A 19199-nucleotide genomic window follows, 5' to 3' on the forward strand; every position below is an offset into this window, starting at 1 on the left:
TCTTCTCGCCCTCCCACACACGAAATAAAAAATAAATAGGAGTTTGAGTAAAAAGAGGGACCATAAATATGTGTAAGAACAGAACGCTATAAGTTCTTGAACAGATGCCTCAGTCTTAAATTTTGTAAAAACGTAATCAGTACAATAGATTATTAATAATGTTGTGCGCGGGTTCTTTTATCAATACTTCTACACAAAAGTACTTCACAATTTATTGAAAAAAGGAGAGATGTTGCTTTTCGTAGTATTTTACTAAGACTGTGAGCATAAGGTGGGGATCTGAAACAATTACGTGCGAGCTCCGTTTCTATTTCCATAACATCGCGAGAAGAAGAACTAATCTAAAAACACCGTAAATCACATTAGCGTACAGTATCCAATAAGCTACACGCACCCCATAAAATAGAAGAAGGCCCAAAGAAAAAGGTTGTCACACTAACACTGTTTTATTATCAAATAAGTATACATAATAAAATAATCTTTAAAAATCAGATCCTTATTATGGCGTATTGTCTCGTGATTGAGGTCTGCCGTCCGAGGCAATCGAGTGAGTCGACGAGGTCCTCTTCGGCTCTGAGATCTGAAAAAGACAAATTTTGAAAAAGCCGGTCACTATCCACCATTAATGGTGGATAGTGACCGGACTGAAAAGTGCCAATATTTGCATTTAGAGTTTCAGACCATAGTGAAGCTGGCAGGCAACTCAGCAGGCAACTCGGTGAAGTTAGCAGGCAACTCAAATGTGATGATAATGCCAACAAAAGCAGAGGGGAGGGGCACTCTCTCAATACAATATTGCAGTTGTTACCTATTATTGAATAAGTTGGTAACATGTCTTTGTTTATCAAACAAGGTCTATTTGTGAGACAAGCAAACTCGAGGAAGAGTGTTGAAAGAACAGGTGAGTGTTAAAAGACAAAAAATATCTGATTAGAAAACTACTGAAGATTCCTCTGCACTTAGATAATTACAAACATCATTTTGTTTGTTATTTAGGAGGGAAGAGACAAGCTCTACGAGGTCAATGAGAAGTATGTATTACTCTTCTCAATTATACAAGTAGTAAATAATATTTTTTTTAAACTACTGTAATTTAGTAAGTATAAGTACGTAAATCCTAAAACATGTATAACGTACAACACACTAGAAATTCCATGGCTATTGACTGTTTTCCACTCACGTGTTTTTACATTTTTAACAAGTATACAACTTCATTCTGTTACATCTTGTGGTGACTGTGCCATCTTCAGGGCCACACCCAAAGCACCTGTGCACCCCATCCAGCTAAGGGCATCAACTGCACAGGTGTTCATGATGAATGAGGGTAAAGGCAGGAAAAGGTTCCGCATCACCATGTTTTCATGGGCCCCCATGATTCCGAGTTGGGTGTGGCCCCTCTGGATGTTGACATGTCAACCTCACAGCTGCATGAAAGAAATGCCTAATATCGAATGCCCTACAGTGAGTGTTTTGCAGTCAAGATGGTTTCTGTTAGAAGGTAAAAAAATTTCTTAATAATTGTAATCATAGCTATGGTCACACTGTATATATAGAACTGTAAATGAAAAGAAAGATAAAAAAGAAAAATAAATATATATTTGCAGTCAAACTACAGAATTGCATGAAAATCTTCAATATATTGAATAAAAGACTGCAAAACCAAAATCTGTTGTACTAGTTGCTTAGTTGCTTGGCTATTTTGATCTGAATCCCCACCCCAAAAAAAAAAAAATAATAATAATAATAATAATAATAATAATAATAATAATAATAATAATAATAATAATAATAATAATAATAATAATAATAATAATAATAATAATAATAAAGCAAACTCAAAATAAAACGAAAACAACAGAGACCCACCACCACCTATTTTGATTTGTTTACAGCCCTTTAAAGGGACAGTGTCATAGTAAGAGCTTTGCAATAGCTCTCTGTCCCTGATACAATAAATTTTAGTGAAATTCTAATACTGACTTATGAGCTTTTGGTACATGTTGGAGACTTGAATTCAAAGAAAATGACCACAAACTGTCAATAAACATAGTTTTCAATAAAATATTATATTATGTCAACAAGGTATGGACAGCTTTAAAAAAAATTCAACTGTTTGTAGCTAAATAAAAAGCTTAGCCTACAATAAACACTGACTTGAGACATCGTGAAGGATTTTAGAAATCGTGAACGATGGCCCAGGACGGTGAACTGATCCAAAAAGTGTAGGCACCAGCCCCCCCCCCCCCTCCCCCCCCCCACACACACACACATACACACACCCACTTTTGAAAGTCCACCTTGCCCTTCCCCTTCACAGAATCAGGGCCGTAGCAGGTTGTGGGGCACTGGGGGCACGTGCCCCCCCCCCCCCCCCCTAGTGTTTACAAGAATTATAAGGAAAGGACCAGTAGGGGCGTGGCTGTGCCTCCAACATTTTCTTAATGTTTCTGTATCGTGCCTCCACCCAATAATTCGATAGCTGCTTCAGCTAAGCAGTTCCCTGCTAGCAGAGGCCTCTTTTCTCTGTATTTCGCTGGGCTGGAGTTCGCGAGGAAAAGATACCTCTGCCATGGGTCGCAAGTTCGTTTGATCAAACCGCCGTCCACGATCGTGGACGGGAGATCCAGAGCGCATGCTCCGTTCATTAATTACTGGACAAGTTTTGAGCCCACAATGACTAGCGCATGCGTGAAGTGTATATCCGCTGTTGGATAATAAGCCCGCATTCGAAACGGCGTCCTCCGTAGAAATATCACTCGACGAATTATAAAAGAAGCCATTCAATGCCTTGTCTTCATTCAGATTTTTCTTTCTTTTGACTTACGAGTCAATCTTCCGTTTACAGGTTTTGCATATTCTTCTGGGAATAGCTGATCTAAGTTTACCAAAAAGTTTTGTAACATTTTCTTCGAATCCAACTGTGCGATATTTACATTGAAGAAACTCGCCTGCCCAGATGTCTTATAATTAATCCCACAAACAAGACAAAACTCGTCTTTGCTGCGTTTGTTGTTCAATCTTTTAGTGACGTTTTAGGTGATTGAAATTGAACAGTTGTTTTCTTTTTTCGAAGAGGAGAACTAACCGGAGTTTGATTCATGATTTCCGACTAAACCCATGCAAAGCATATTAGCATATTGACAGCTTTCGCGCGATGGTACGGGTTTTGGCACGTCGGTCGCTTATTAACGCTCACGCATGCGCGAAAGAAATAAAAAACACTCCGAAGTCGAGTAAGATGAAGTTGTTGGCTGTCTTATTTTGTATTGCTCTCTATTCATTCGTTCGTACCGGCTATGCACTTGATAATGGGCTAGCGCTCACACCACCGAGTAAGTAAAAAAATACATCTCTATTAAGATCTATCGCAAACAATTAGAACAACGAGTCGGAAAGTGACATTTGGAAGCCGGTCCCTATTATTGACCTCTTGGCATATTCTACACATTCTTGTCTACTGCCTTTAATTCGCCAATACTGAATGAAATGCATTTTTCTTAGTGGGCTGGATGGACTGGGAGCGTTTTCGATGCAATATCGACTGTGAACACGACCCTCACAATTGCATCAGGTGAGCGTTTGAGTTGGAGGCACTGAGCAAGGATTTGATGGGGAGGGGAGAGGGGATCTGAGGGGGGAGGGGGTGCGTGGCTGAATTTTATGAGTGTCCGCTCAACTGCCGGAGCCTGGTACCGACCTGGGATGGCTGCACCTTGCAAGCAATAGAAGCTTAAAACTTTTATATCCATGTCGAAAAATAACCAAATAGCACAAATCCACAAGCACTGGATTGCAAAAAAAAAATCAATAATAAACTTCCATCCTGAATGTATCCACCCCTGCTTTTAATTCAAACAATCCTTTTCTCATTCAGGCACTATTACTCTTTTCTATTATTTTTGTTTTAGTGAGCATTTGTTTATGGAAATCGCTGATCGCATGGCTGAGGATGGGTATAGAGGTGCTGGATATGAGTTTATCAGTATTGATGTAAGTTCTTTGAGAAATTGTTATTTTAAAATATCAAAGTAACAACAGCAAAATAAATATTAATTTTATGCAACTGTTGAACACCACTATTCTGGGTTTTATACTTTTAATAAACAAGGGTGGTGGCTGCTGACATAAGGCAGGTGTCACAAGATTTTGGAATTTATCTCAAGCCTATTTTTTGAGAATTTTTATACATTTGCTGTATTCACCCGGATTGGCTCTCTTGTTGTTTTTTTCACATATTTACTGAACTGCATTTCACCCAAATTCATTTTTGTCCAAGTTGACTTGACAGCTGTGTGCTGAGTTCGAAATGTGATTGAGAATTCATATTAGGTCTTTCATTGCCATAACACCCTGAGACGCCTGTAAAATATAGGCCCAACTCCAAAACGTCAGAAATGCAAACTAAACATCACCAGACCCAGATACTCGTACATTCCTCCAAGGCATAGACGACCTTCAAAAGCGCATCCAAGCAATGTAATAGAATTGACTCTTTTGTCAAAATATCAACCTTGATTTCTGACCAATTCATAAACAAATGCTTAAACTTAGTAATATTTCTTACCAAAAATGACACAAAATTCCGAACTACAAATAGAGACAAGCAAACACATATCAAGTCACAAATAGATACCTTTATTGTGCTCCGTCAGGTCCCATTTTACAGCAATCAGTCACAATAATCAATGCTAAAACCTCCATTAGAAGCGAGTCACCATGTTTAGCCTATTTTGCATGCCTCCACTGCATCATGGGAGTCTTAGAAACACCTTGACAGACAGGCAGGCAATCTCCTCCCCCAGAATCATAACAGTTTTTTTATAAGTCTCTTTGCCCCAAAACCAAACAAAACGTTTCCAGGTCCAAGGAACACAGAATAAGCCTAAAAACAATGTTTGAATAAGGTTGGGTAGCAAAGATGGCCCACATTGGAGAGTATGAGGCCATTCACCAGAAAATTCTTTTCTCACTTGGTGAAGGCCAGACAAGAAATTATTCCATTGAATCAACCTCAGCGTGCAAACATCCATAAGCACAACATTTATTATGACCAAATAGACTTTATGATGTCCAAAGGCACTCTCCAGATGTGAAAAAGCTGTAATTTTTAAGCAAATTACAAGCAAAACTGTTGTAAGCAACATACTGTAGCATTGCCGTCGCAGAAAAGGCATCGCAGTGCATTGTTGGAAACTTCAAGGCATACCGTCTTGGGTCAGCGGTGCTTAGCTTAACTGGTAGTGTTGGACTTGAAATAGGGGGAGGGGAGGTTTCTGTTTTCAGTCTGATTTTCTTCCAATTTTGCTCAAAAGTATCCAGGAGTGAAAGGGTTAGTAAGAGGAAAGTGTCAAAATAATGTGTTACTTAATTAATCAGATCACATAAAGTATTATTTAAATGTTATGATTTTTCAAGGACTGTTACACCAACAAGAAGCGAGATAAGAATGGTAACTTGCAGCTGAACACCACAAGGTTCCCAAGTGGTCCCCACGCATTGGCTCAATATGTGAGTATCAGCAGCGGTCCAATGTGATAATTATGTATTACAACCAACAATGGCTCAAAATAATAATTATGTTTGAGAAAAATGACCAACAATGACCAATTTGCTAATTTTTATATTGGCCAAAAATAATTATTATTAACTTAAAAGTACATAACCTAATAATACTGGTCCAATATCATATAATCATTATGCTCAAGTACAATAATAAATACTGGTCCATATAAAACAAAGGATTACCAAGTATTACAACCAACAGTATACTCTAAGATACATGACAATGTACATCAGGGCAAGTTCTCCACCACTTGATAGAATAATAAAATTGCAGTTTTCCTCACATTTGCCATCTCCAGCTCGTAATAGTCATAGTATCCTGTGAGGATTTATGAATGTAAAATTGTTAAAATATTACTTGTACTAAATTCTTTAAATATTGTTTTGGTTCAAATTTTTCAAAGTAAGAAAGTTAGAGGGTGTAAGGGGAAGGCATCCTTTAAGTGACATGTTCATTATTGCTATTATAGATACATGGCAAAGGTCTAAAACTAGGAGTCTATGCAGGTTTGTGTTATAAAACTTTTATTTTTTTATGTTTATTGTTTAACTCTGATTTTATGTATATTGAGAACTCTTGCCAAGAGTTCCAAAATGCTAGGCTCTTCACTTCATTGAATCAAGCTTTGAACATATTTTGTTAATTTTTTTTTTCATTGGCATTCATAAGCATGAGTTCATAGATTGAGTATCGCAGTAATTGTTTTTGTTTATTTATTTAGAGTAATGGTTTTGTTTATTTGTTTAGAGTAATGGTTTTTTTATTTGTTTAGAATAATAGTTTTGTTTAGGATAAAGGTTTTGTTTATTTGTTTAGAGTAATGGTTTTGTTTATTTGTTTAGGATAAAGGTTTTGTTTATTTGTTTAGAGTAATGGTTTTGTTTAGTTTTGTTTAGGATAAAGGTTTTGTTTTTTTGTTTAGATTATGGTTTTGTTTATTTGTTTAGGATAAAGGTTTTGTTTATTTGTTTAGATTATGGTGTTCTGACATGTGCAGGATACCCTGGCAGCTACTATTACATCGAGCAAGATGCTAAGGTATACACATCTATTGTTTTTTTTCTGAACAAAGAAAATCCCCAAATAACTTAGATGGACCGTTTGGCTACACCCTGAATTAGGGCCCCCTATCTACCCCCTGGATAAGGGCCCCTTATTTACACCCTGGATTAGGGCCCCTTGTCTACACCCTGAATTAGGGCCCCTTGGCTACCCCCTGGATAAGGGCCCCTTTTCTACTCCCAGATTAGACCCCCTTGGCTACCCCCAGATTAGAGCCCCTTGGCTATGCTCCAGAAAAGGATTCCTCCAACAGCCAGGATTAGGGCCACTGGATGGAGGCCCCTTAGCTACTTTCTGAATCAGGACCTCTTGGCTGCACCTTAGAAAAGGGCCTTTTTCTTAATCAGCTTCAGCTTACATTCTCTGCCTATATTCTGCACTATATTTTACAGACCTTTGCTAGTTGGGGAGCTGATTATCTTAAACTAGACGGATGTTATTCAGATCCTAAGACAATGAACAAAGGCTACCCAGAATTCCGCAGGGCGCTCAATGCCACAGGGAGACTAATTGTGTATAGTTGTGAATGGCCTTCCTACATGATTGGCCAAAATTTGACAGTAAGTGCCTTTGGCTCAGTACCTACACTGACTCAAAATTTTCTAATTTGTTTGTCAGTTATCATTGTTTTTGTCATATTGAATTTATAATGCCTAGTAGTCCTAGTAACCAGTTGACAGGCTTTGTGTTTTTTTAAGGTGAATTACACAGACATTGCCGAAAATTGTAATACTTGGAGAAACTATGATGACATCCAGGTATTGCATGTGTTGACACCAACAAAATCTGTCAGTTTTTGCCGCTGCCACAGTACATAAAATGCACATGTTGGATGGGTAACCGGCTGTTTTTCCCTAATGACATTTTAGCATCATGATGTTCAACATTTCTGTTGAATTGTAGAGCTCAAGACTGTACATTTGTAAAGCTCAATGATTTTGATACAGTATTTTGAGCTGTGAACAAAACACAATGTGTGAACAAAATGCCGGTGACTAGGTACGGACCATCAGAAAAGAGAAGAGGGGGGTGGGGTGTAAGAAACTAATTAATACAAGATGAAACCATGAAAATAGTGCAGCCCAAACCAGGCAAAAAATGCATACTGAATAGGGAAAAATCATGCACATTTTGAAGACAACAAAGAAAAACATGTGCCTTACCCAACCCACCTCACCATAAGGGAATGGTCCAAAAATGGCTAAAACGTCATGTGGGTGAATTGTCTTTTCAGGATTCATGGGCTAGTGTGATGCATATTGTGGATTATTTTGCTGCAAATCAAGACACATTTATCGCAGCTGCCGGACCTGGTCACTGGAACGATCCAGATGAGGTATGACTTATTAAAAAACAAGAGAAAAACAAGACCAAAAAAAGAGACATCTGGCTGGAAGGGCTGGGGGCTGCTCAGAATTAACAAGGCTTGTGACCAGAGAGTTTTTTTAAGTAAAACATTGGAGTATTTTTTATATGTTTTGTATTCCTGGTATAACTAGAAATACTCCAGGCAAACTGCAGAAGATCTAGGTGGTCTGGGTAGGTGTCAAAATTGGAGTCTCCTTTGCTCTATCAAAACGTAAGCGATACCACAGAGGAGTTAAACCTAAAATTTCTGGTTGTATTTTTTTGGGGGCGTGTTTGTTTGCTTGATTGTTTTTGTTTTTTCAGCTTATAATTGGTAATTTTGGCCTGAGTGATGACCAATCACGTGCTCAGATGGCTCTGTGGGCAATTATGGCTTCAGTAAGTGAACAGAAATAGCATCAAAATAAATATCTGTTTTTAGAATCATAATTCTAATGGATTGTGAGGTACGTCAGGTGATAGGGGCTTAAAAAAAGGGGGGGGGGTGGATATACAATCCCCCATAACAATGGCGAAATAGACAATCGTATTTACTTTTATAAATGCCACACTTCAAGCGATATAGTCCATTTAGTACCTTATCCAGTTCCAGCAAACACAGGTCTATCGTGGTGTAGAAATAAGGAGGGGCTCACCTTATTTTACCGTGACACAAAAGGTTCCTATGTAAGCAGAGAACTCTTTTAAATACGTGCTTGTTTGAAAGAGCCACTTGAATAGGCACTGACTGCTAATACGAGCATTATACCAAGTTCAAACGTTGTATTATCCATGAGCTGTATCCAATGAAAATGCTTGCAAATAAAAATAAAACAATTGACTTGATTCATTTGCATGGATTTGCATTGAATACAACTCATGGATAATATACGGCGTCTGAACTTAGCCTTAGGGTATCCATATTCATGTTTTGGATAGCTGGACTCAAATAGTCTATTATATAATCAGCCAAATAGATAAAAGCCTTATGTAGCCAAATTTACCAAGAAAATCATGTTTGCTTCTGTTTAGCCATTGATTATGTCGACTGACCTCCGGAGCATCAAGCCAAGGCACAAGGAAATACTTCTAAACAAGTGAGTCTGTCCTCGGCTTAATAGCCCATATTGTACAGTAGGTATACCCATTTTGGGTATTGAATCAATTACCCAATACCCAAATAGTCGTGTTCGGTAACCAGAGTACTAATGGTGAATAAATTTGGCAGAGTCGACTACCAGTTTTTAGGTGAACTATTTTTTTATAATTGTTCGCTTTTGTAAAGAATAGTCTAGAGTAATTGACCTCTTGATGAGCGTTTTAACTTCTGCCATGACTCGTGCCTTTATCTGTCTGTTTTTCATAGGGAGGTCATTGCTGTCAATCAAGACAAACTTGGCAAGATGGGCCGCCAGTGGATTAAGGTGATAATTTATTTTACTCACCCCTCCCCCACCCTTTTCTCTTTATGGTTTTGAACTGAATACGTAAACATAACCGTAAATGTGTCTTACTCTAATGGCAATTTTGCTACAGTTTGTAATTTGTTTTCCTGTGTTACCACTTCCGCTTTATCTCTCAGAGTAAAGACAATACCGAGGTTTGGGCGCGCCCGCTGTCTGATGGCTCAGTGGCTGTCGTCTTGCTGAACAGGCGCGACGATGGAATGCCATATCTTGTCGAAGCATCTTTTGATAAGGTAACGCGATGTGTTGTGTTGCGTGACTATGTGTATTGTGTTACACATACTATGTGTGGCGTGACACAGTATAGGGCGTGTCACTGAAACTTGTGACAAATTGTGCAACCAAATATGCTTGCGTGACGTGAGGTGAAAATGCTCCGGCGGGGGGTTCTCCCATGTCGACCTGACTCTGACAGGGATGCTCGTCGTATTTTTAAGGGGTCAAAATCGGGCCTCAGGTATTTTTTAGGGGGTATCCGAGAAAAAAATAGGCTATTCTCTTAGAATTCTGGGGTAATTTTGAGGGTAGCAATTTTTGTTGTGCAGGAATTTTTAAAGTATTTTCGAATTTCCCATCCCGGGAAAATACTATTTATATAAAAATATTATTTGTGCAAAATGATGTGATAACCGCGGCTAAAGGAGGATCCAGTGTTGTAAAAACAAAGACAAGCGCGCACATATTTTCGTGATTCCTTCTTGATAAGCCATCCCAGAAAACGTTATACGTCCCTGACTGATAGCAATACTGGGAATTGTACGATATTGCGTGACAGCCGTAACGTAATGTATATCTATCACGAACTCTTTGGTTTGTCGGTCACGTGTGCAAGGCGGTTCTTGTTTGAACTACCAAGCCCTTTAATATCTCGCGACCCGTGACCATGAAGGGAACAGCATTTGATATAATGACCGTAAACCGTATGACCGTATATGTCCGTAAATTCAAAACAAAAATTTGAGCAAGCCGAGATATAAAAAATTCACTAAAATGTGAAATTCCAGACAATAATAAGGAGCCAATCCTTGGCCGCGAAAAAAACAGTTACAAATCGATAGGCTAAGTTCAATCGTCTTATTATCCATGAGCCGTTTAAAATGCATATCTATGCAAATGAATCAAGTCGATTGTTTCATCTTCATTTGCACGCATTTGCATTGAATCACATATTTGTTTTCAGATCGGGTTCCAGGTTCACGCCGCCACAGCACGTGATCTATTTTCCCATAAGCACCTTGGGTCGTTCATCAATTCCTTCGCAGCACATGTCAACCCCACTGGGGTGGTGATGGTAAAGCTGACCAAGATCGATTGAAGATCACGTTGTTTAGTAGGGGTAACAATGTTAGGAGATTTTTTGACAAATTTATAATTGCATTTTTAAATGAAAACACGGTTATCTATTAAAAAGGCTTGAATTATACATTTTACAAAATAAAGTAAGAAATCAAATTATTAAATCTCTGTTGGAGGATACCAACACTAAAGTTTTTTTATTTTGCCTACAGACAAAAGTAGCTAGAGATTTGCATTAAAATAAAAGGAATATTGTCACTAATACACAACTTCTATAATCCAATGAAATGTTTATTAAAATTAATATGTACAATATTAGATTTCCAAGCGTTGTTACCCTTCTTATTTGAGAAGGGGGATTCTTTCAACCCCATATATTAAAATAATCAGCTTTAAAACTATATTCAAGTTTGATTAACTGAAGCATTGAAATCATGATGATCTGCTGTATTTCTTGGAATTCTACTGTAGTTCTAGGAATTACAAAGTTCTTCTAATATCCTGGGGTATTTTTCCATTAGGAGCAGCATGACATTGTCGATATACTGTTTCATTGCCTTGTTCTCGTCCGCTAAACCTAAGGGTATATAGTAGAGTTAGTCCCTTAAAGAATACCAATCACGCCGCCATGTTATGCTCCCGCAGATAGCAGAGAGAGGTATGCTACAACGATGGCGCGGGGGGGGGGGGGGGGGGGGGATTGTCAGGGGCCAACTCGAATAAGAAATCGAAAAAAGATAATCCATGTAATTTTTTGTAAACATTGTGCCAAAATATAAGAAGAAAGCTGTGAAAATCATATTATATGATTTGGAGTCCTGTTTATGGATTTTTTAACTTTACAAGATACCTAAATTTGTTAAGTTATCCTAGGGACGGGGGAGTGGGAGCAAATTGACATCTAAAAGTTTTAGCTCTTCTTTTGTAATTCGATGACATGGTAATTTGATAATGGGGGAGGGGAGGGTGAGGGGGAGGGCTGGGTTCATGCCTTGACATGGCATGTCACCTCTGTAATATAGTATTAGCCTTGACAAAGTAAAGTTAGTTGTAAAGGCTGTATGTATAGAATACGTGTTTATCTCACATTGAACTTCGTATCTAAGTCGTGTCAGCTCCTCCATTAGGGCTTGTTTAGATACTTTGCTATCGTCTGACTTTTCTGTAAGCAAAAACAAAATGTCTTAGTATCTACACTGTCCGGCCACACGGGCAAAACTGTAAAGTATTTTGTAATGGTAACCCGGAACTGAAGCGCCACAAACAGATTGTGATATGACTCTTAACACCCCTTATAAGAGCTCAAATCTGCCGCACCATTGTAAATGTTTTAACAAGGGTTAAACCATTAACTTTTAAGATAAAAACAAAGTTCATTACTTTTTCTACCTATACTGCCAATACTACTACGACTGACCCTTAATGTTCCACTCTTTCGTTATTCACTTTATTTTCGTCCTAATTGGTAAAGTGTGATGGATGGCCAGGCTATCTTTGGTTTGCACGAGAAGCTACTCTGGGTCTTCTCAAACGGGCCGCAGTTTAATGCGACTTTTCAGGTAAAAAATGCACTGAGCTAGTTGTCTAACATGTAACCAGCGAACCACGAGGTTCTTAGAAGGGGAAAGGGGCGAGAATTCCCAGGGGGGGGGGGGTACTTGAACAGCCTCTGTCAGCCGCCTATCTATTTCCATCGGCTGATTTGGAAAAGGAAATGCGAATTTCACGATTAAGTGTGGTCAATGGAGCATAAGACTTTGCTTTTGGATGGGTATTTCGAGATTTTAACACATATGCATTCCAATTTTAAATGTAAGCAATGACAAGATGTGGTTGATAAGGGCACTTAAATGCCTATAGTAATCTCGACTTACCCTTTTTCTCCTCTTCAAATGTGAACTTGGTACTAGACGAAGCGCGGCCACCAGACTTGGTGACAATCACAACCGGACCCGACCCTCCCCAGGGTTTGGTCACACACGTGACCTTGGCGGAGGAATGCCACTGCAGTGACCGCCTACAGTCTGATCCATTGACACTTAGCGACAGAACATCATCTCTACTGTTTCCCAGATTGATCCCCCTAATGGTGATTTTAGTCCCCCCTGAAGCGGGCCCAGATTTAGGGGTGAGCACTGTTATTTCCGGGTGGCCACTTCCAGACATTATCTGTCCTAGTGTCGGGGTAAGCCGTGGTTTGAAGCTGAAACCAAACTTGAGCTTGGCATCCTTAACGGGCGTCATTGAAACATCGTCATCTGGGGGTGGGGGTGGGGGAGCGCCGATTGGAGGCGGTGGCGGAGCGCCTGACGGTGGGGGTCGATTCCAACTTGGCAGCGTGGATGCGCTGCTGACTCTTCGTATCGCAGACACTCGGATGGAGTCGATAGGTAGGGGGTCTGGTACGGTTTCGGGTTGGGCGCGTGTACTCAAATTCTCTATCGAGTGTGACCCCTTGAGGGATACAGAAGCCATGGCTATAGACTTCCGTCGCTTGTCTTTCTCCTTTATTCGACTGGACGGAAACCATTTCGACCACTTGGAGGACGGAGCTGCCTGCCGATAGGACAGGACCCAGCAATCGAAACACAGGTCTCCGCTTACGGGCCCGCCCTTTGTACTGGTCAGCGGCATCCACCTGCGCCGATGAGCACCCGTGGGGATCTGGGCAAGAGGCACTGTGACATTTCCCAGGATCTCCTCGTGGTCGTTTACAGTGAAGAGCAGAGGCGCTGATTTGGAGACCTTTCTAGAGAATCAATAATATCATACAGTCATTGGGTAGTCGCTTCAAGCCGTGCCGTCGGTAACTTGGAGTCAACGTGACAGAGTCAAGTCGTGATGGCGTGACAGAGTCAATCGTGATAGCGTGACAGAGTCAATCGTGATGGCGTGACAGAGTTAAGTCGTGATAAGGTGACAGAGTCAAGTCGTGATAACGTGACAGAGTCAAGTCGTGATAGCGTGACAGAGTCCAGTCGTGATAGCGTGACGGAGTCAAGTTGTAATAACGTGACAGTGCCAAGTCATGATAACGTGACAGAGTCAAGTCGTGATAACGTGACAGAGTCAAATCGTGATAACATGAAAGAGTCGAGTCGTAATAGCGTGAAAGAATCAAGTCGTGATAGCGTGACACAGTCCAGTCGTGATAGCGTGGCAGAGTCAAGTCGTGATAGCGTTGCGGCGACTGCAATGAATGCCATTTTTAAGCCGAGATATGACCGCAACAAGACCGCAACGGAACATGACCGCGACATGACCTTGACGTGACCATGACGTGACGTGAGGGTCGCATGACCACCGTGACATGACCCCAGGGGAGACATCCCTGTCACATGTCACGGCAAGCTGGGATTACGGTTTAACAGTACACCTCTGTCACGCGTCACGGCAAGCTGGGATTCCGGTTAAACGGTACACCTCTGTCACGCGTCACGGCAAGCTGGGATTCCGGTTAAACGGTACACCTCTGTCACGCGTCACGGCAAGCTGGGATTACGATTTTTAAAAGTACACCTCTGCCACGCGTCACGGCAAGCTGGGATTCCGGTTAAACGGTACACCTCTGTCACGCGTCACGGCAAGCTGGGATTACGATTTAAAAGTACACCTCTGCCACGCGTCACGGCAAGCTGAGATTACGGTTTAACGGTACACCTCTGTTACGCGTCATGCTATGCCGATGTCATTATATACAGTTGAGCAAGTTAGTTTAATTCAGAGCCTTATTAAACATATGTTAGACTTTTGAAATACTGATATCTGCTGTTTAAATCACATGCAAATTAAAATAAACAGGATAATGGTTGCCATGACATTATCATTTTCTTTCATTTCATCCTGCGGCTTATTATCATGCATTCAGTGGAAATGTTTGCCAACCACGGAATTAGTAACAGCCATATAAATCTAAATGCGCGAATCCTTACATGGAAGACTCCTCGTTCCATGTCGGGTTGTTGTCCCGGATTTGATCGGTTCGGAACTTGTCTTTGCCAACTCCGAACACAACGGAAGCGTTGCACACATCTACGATAGGAGGTTAAAGGGGTAGCATTACAGTAAATTACACAGATTAATAATAGGTGCCCAAATAGAGCGTGGAAATATTTAAAAGTACTACAAAAGACTGAAAAACGCACGCGCTTATCCTCAGCAAAACAAGGTTCAAAAGCACACAAAAAGCTAATTGCTTGGGCCAGCATGTACACACATAGCAAATAATTATGATTACAAATATACGGAATCTAAAATAATTTTGTTTAAATGTTGTTTCAAAAAACATTCTATATTATATGCTCTTTCGATGAAGCATAGTAAATACCTGTATTGAACTCAAGTTTCGACAAAGAGCAAGTAAATTTCGAATATCTATTTCTAGAACGCGCGCTCGGAATCCATTTTGACGCACATGACCTTTTCAACTTTTCGTGCGCGCCCCCCAAAAAAACTTTTTTTAGTTGAACTTAAAGTCTCCCTGTCCTTATACAACATCTGACATATATTCTATTTTCAGAGCAAGCTTGGAACATCATATGTTTTTTAATGGAATCATTAAAAAGAACACACATTAATATTACCTCGTCCTGGTTTCTTTGGTTGTAAATTTCTGGCTGCATAAACTTCAAAAATAAAGATTAAACAATCAATAATTATAAAATACGAAAAGCGAAAAATTGAAATTGTCAGACCTTCAGCTGTTACTTACCTACAACTTTCACCTCCGATGGCTCCATGCAAAGTAATTTATATCTACGAACATCGAGGCGACAACCTCTAGTTCTTTGCTTTTATTGTGGTCATGACGTCATAAACAGTGAATAACACAGGGACCCCAAAGAAATCCCACCCAGAGACACTATGGTTTCGAGAAAAAATGGTGAGGCGGAAATTGGGATTTGCTTGTTTAAAATGACGTGTTTTGCTTCAAAACCTTTCAAATCTCTAATTCTTATCTGTCTAGTTCTCAGAGAAGATTTAGTGTTTTTTTTTCACTGTTTATATTTTGAGCTTGATCCTATCTTTCTTGTTATGAAGCTTCTGCTCTTGACAAAGTCTAGCAGCAATGAAGACTCAGACGAGGTTTGTGCCTTTTATACCGCTCGTCCTGGTTTAAAAGAGTACACAAAGACTTTGGATGAAATATCTATCGTCTAATGAGCTTTATGTATGCATCATTTAATTAGGAGAGCATAAGACTTTGATATATGATTACAGCGACTTCCAGTCCCATTTGTTTTGTTTGATTTTGAACTGGTTTTTAAGGAAATAGTAAAATCGCGAAAATAAAGTGCCGTGGAATATCGGTTTTCAAAATCGCGTAATGTTGACGTCGCGAAAATGAAATGCGATGGCTGAATAACGCATGGCGCCCTTCTGCTTAGCAGCCAATAAGGAACTTTATTTTTCCAACTTTATTAAGTTAAGTAATCACTCATGCAAGAAAAAACCAAGGCCCCATTGTTTGTGGCAAAAAGCTTTCCCCAATTTAGGATTTTTTTATACAAAATATACTGGTAAGAACATGGAGAATATAGTAAGATTTTGAGAAAATTATGTGGAAAATGTGCTCCCTTATATATCTTATTGGCGATTTTCTGTTTTGAACCAATCAGATGGAGCAGGGACAATAGTTTTTTTCTCTTCTAATTTTAACAAGGTTCCTCACATCAACTTTCTCTAATAGGCCATATTACAAAAAAATAATAATCCCTAACAATAAATATTAAAAAAACTTTAGGTAAAATCTTGTTTTAAGTGTAACTTATGCTTGAATTCTGTCTCGGCCAATCAAATTTCTAATATTAACAAAGACATTTTTTACATGCCAGTGTGCATTTTGCATTCCATTTCGTGGTACCTCTTAGCTGGACCGTCCCTTAATAACATTACTTTTACAAAATTATGAAAAAACAAAACAAATAATAATACATGCAGAACGGACAAAATAAGAAACGGAAGGTCCCAAGTCCCAAGCGGTGCTCAGCCCTTAGGTCCAACTACGTTACACAAATTATGTTACTTGTAGTCTGTGACATGACCTAAATTATCAGAATTTGCGCAAATATAGCCCCAAACAGATCGATCCAAGCATTACGTTTGCAAGAAATTATTTTATATAAAATTTCAGAGAAATAAGACTTTTTAAAGAATGTCGATCAGCCATTCCTTTATTATTGTTTGCAATTGGAAAGCCATCTGGTTATTTGCAATAAAACTTCAAAATAGCCTCCCATGATTAAAGTTCAATACCTTATCAACGATATTTAATTGAAAAAATCTCAGTCACTTACTTGAATCAGCCTATGAGGTCTTTGAGTGATTCGGTACTGTGCGGGAGCATAAAATGGCGGCGTGATCCGCCTTCGTTCAGAACATTATTAAACTTTCCCCCAAATTTAAAGGTTGGTTCTCACAAGAACGCAAGCGTAAGCGCAAACGGAATCGCAACACAAGTGAGTATCTGTCAAACACAAGCGCAACACAAGTGAGTATCTGTTAAACACAAGCGCAACACAAGTGAGAATCGGTCAAACACAAGCACAAGATAATCAAGCACTTGCGTTCTCTTGCGCTTGCGTTACAAGGAGAATCGGGAAATTACGTGCGCTGCGTTTGCACTTACGTCCAAGTGAGAACCGACTTAAGACTTTTAAAGGATCTACCGGAACCATCTGAACCATGTTGAAAACGTACGGAAGGATAAGATTTGTACATAATATATTTATTTATTCATTCATTCATTCATTCATTCATTCATTCATTCATTCATTCATTCATTCATTCATTCATTCATTCATTCATTCATTCATTTATTTATTTATTTATTTGTATATAGGTCAGGTTAATTCCTTTTTTTGTTCATATATTTATGATATATATATCTATCGTTACTTCTGTGGGCATCCTCCCACTTACTGATGTCGTGATGAATCAACTTCAAGATAAACACCCGAGTGCACAGGAAGCCCAGCTAGGATCTCTGGTCTTTGGTCTAACTGAAGATATCCCCCACGTTCTCTATCAAGAGATAAATGGAGAAATGGTGAAAGAAATGGCACTCAAAACAAAAGGTTCTGGCGGTCCCAGATGCTAACGGATTTAGAAGAATGCTCGCGAGCAAGTCCTTTAAAAAGTCTAATACAAGTCTGTGCGATGCCATAGCCACGCTTGCTAAGAAGCTTTGTACAGAGCTCGTCGACCCTGCTACAATCGAACCTATTTTGGCAAATCGATTAATTCCACTAGACAAGGGCAATGGTGAGGTGCAACCAATCGGAGTCGGAGAGATCATCAGGAGAATAATCTCTAAGTGTGTAACAAGGGTGACTAAGCGGGATATCATCGAGGCCAGCGGCGCACTACAAGTGTGCGCAGGTCTGAAGAGTGGAGCTAAGGCAGCCATTCATGCCATGCGCGACATATTTGATGACGATGATACAGACGCTGTGTTACTTATTGATGCATCAAACGCGTTTATTTCGCTGAACAGGGCTTCCGCTTTGCACAACATTGCTGTTCTTTGTCCTATTTTAGCCACGTACGCCACCAACACATATAGGGCCCCTGCGCGCCTTTTTGTTACGGGCGGTAGAGAACTAAAATCTGCAGAGGGTACTACACAGGGTGACCCCTTGGCAATGAGCTTCTATGCTATAAGCCTCCAACCTTTAATCACTCATCTTCATTCATCTAGCAGCACAAAGCATGCTGACGACGCAACAGGCGCTGGTTCGCTCTAGGAGCTAAGGAAGTGGTGGGACGGGTTAAATGAAATGGGACCTAGCCTAGGGTACTACCCTAATGCGAAAAAGTGGTGGCTAGTCACCAAGCCGGGAAAAGAGGACGAGGCAAGGGAAGTATTCGGTGACACGGCAATAAACATTTCGACTCAGGGACAAAAACATCTATGGGCGCCGTACTGGGGTCCTGACCTCATCTGGAGGAGTACGTGAAAGGGAGAGTGGAGGACTGGGTCGAGCAAGTGGTAAAGCTCACAGAGTTTGCTGCAGTTAATCCACAAGCGTCATATGCCGCGTTCACTTTCGGATTAAAGCACCGCTGGTCATATTATCTTAGAACACTGCCCGATATCGGAAAGCTGCTAGAGCCACTAGAGCGCGCAATAGGTGACGCTTTTATACCCGCCATGACTGGGCACACCTGCACACCCGCTGAGCGCAACTTGCTAGCACTCCCGCTGAGGCTTGGGGGAATGGGTCTCACAAACCCATGTCAAAACGCGACAAAGGAATACCAGACGTCAGTTAGGGTAACCGAGCCTCTTGTTAAGCAGATAGAGGCTCAGGCACACGAACTCCCGGATGACGATGAGATACGGACATTGCAGCAGCGTAACCGGAGAGAGAACGACAAACATCTAAGTGAAAGAGCAGAGGAAGTAAAGAGCGCACTCCCTGATAACACCAAGAGAACTGCTGAACTTGCTACAGAAGAAGGCG

General features: G+C 40.2%; 2 protein-coding genes across 2 annotated transcripts; one reads left to right on the forward strand and one right to left on the reverse strand.

Annotated features, from left to right (window-relative positions):
* The first annotated feature begins 3221 nt into the window (after window positions 1-3221).
* Window positions 3222-11038, forward strand: LOC5508946 (alpha-N-acetylgalactosaminidase). The gene is made up of 14 exons (XM_001629453.3): window positions 3222-3332; window positions 3502-3571; window positions 3909-3990; window positions 5416-5508; window positions 6033-6069; window positions 6537-6601; window positions 7018-7185; window positions 7324-7383; window positions 7860-7961; window positions 8297-8371; window positions 9005-9069; window positions 9339-9396; window positions 9555-9671; window positions 10619-11038. Exons 1-14 carry the CDS (start codon window positions 3239-3241, stop codon window positions 10751-10753), a joined length of 1221 nt encoding a protein of 406 aa, XP_001629503.3. The 5' UTR covers window positions 3222-3238; the 3' UTR covers window positions 10754-11038.
* LOC116616003 lies at window positions 11008-17218 on the reverse strand. Its single transcript, XM_032377787.2, has 6 exons — window positions 15446-17218; window positions 15318-15359; window positions 14667-14766; window positions 12609-13483; window positions 11822-11896; window positions 11008-11311 (listed from the first exon to the last, which is right to left on the reverse strand). The coding sequence occupies exons 1-6, from the start codon at window positions 15471-15473 to the stop codon at window positions 11208-11210; spliced, it is 1224 nt and encodes a 407-aa protein (XP_032233678.2). The 5' UTR covers window positions 15474-17218; the 3' UTR covers window positions 11008-11207.
* Window positions 17219-19199: the final 1981 nt, after the last annotated feature.

Source organism: Nematostella vectensis, chromosome 5 (genome assembly GCF_932526225.1).
Source record: "Nematostella vectensis chromosome 5, jaNemVect1.1, whole genome shotgun sequence".
Lineage (NCBI taxonomy): Eukaryota > Metazoa > Cnidaria > Anthozoa > Actiniaria > Edwardsiidae > Nematostella > Nematostella vectensis.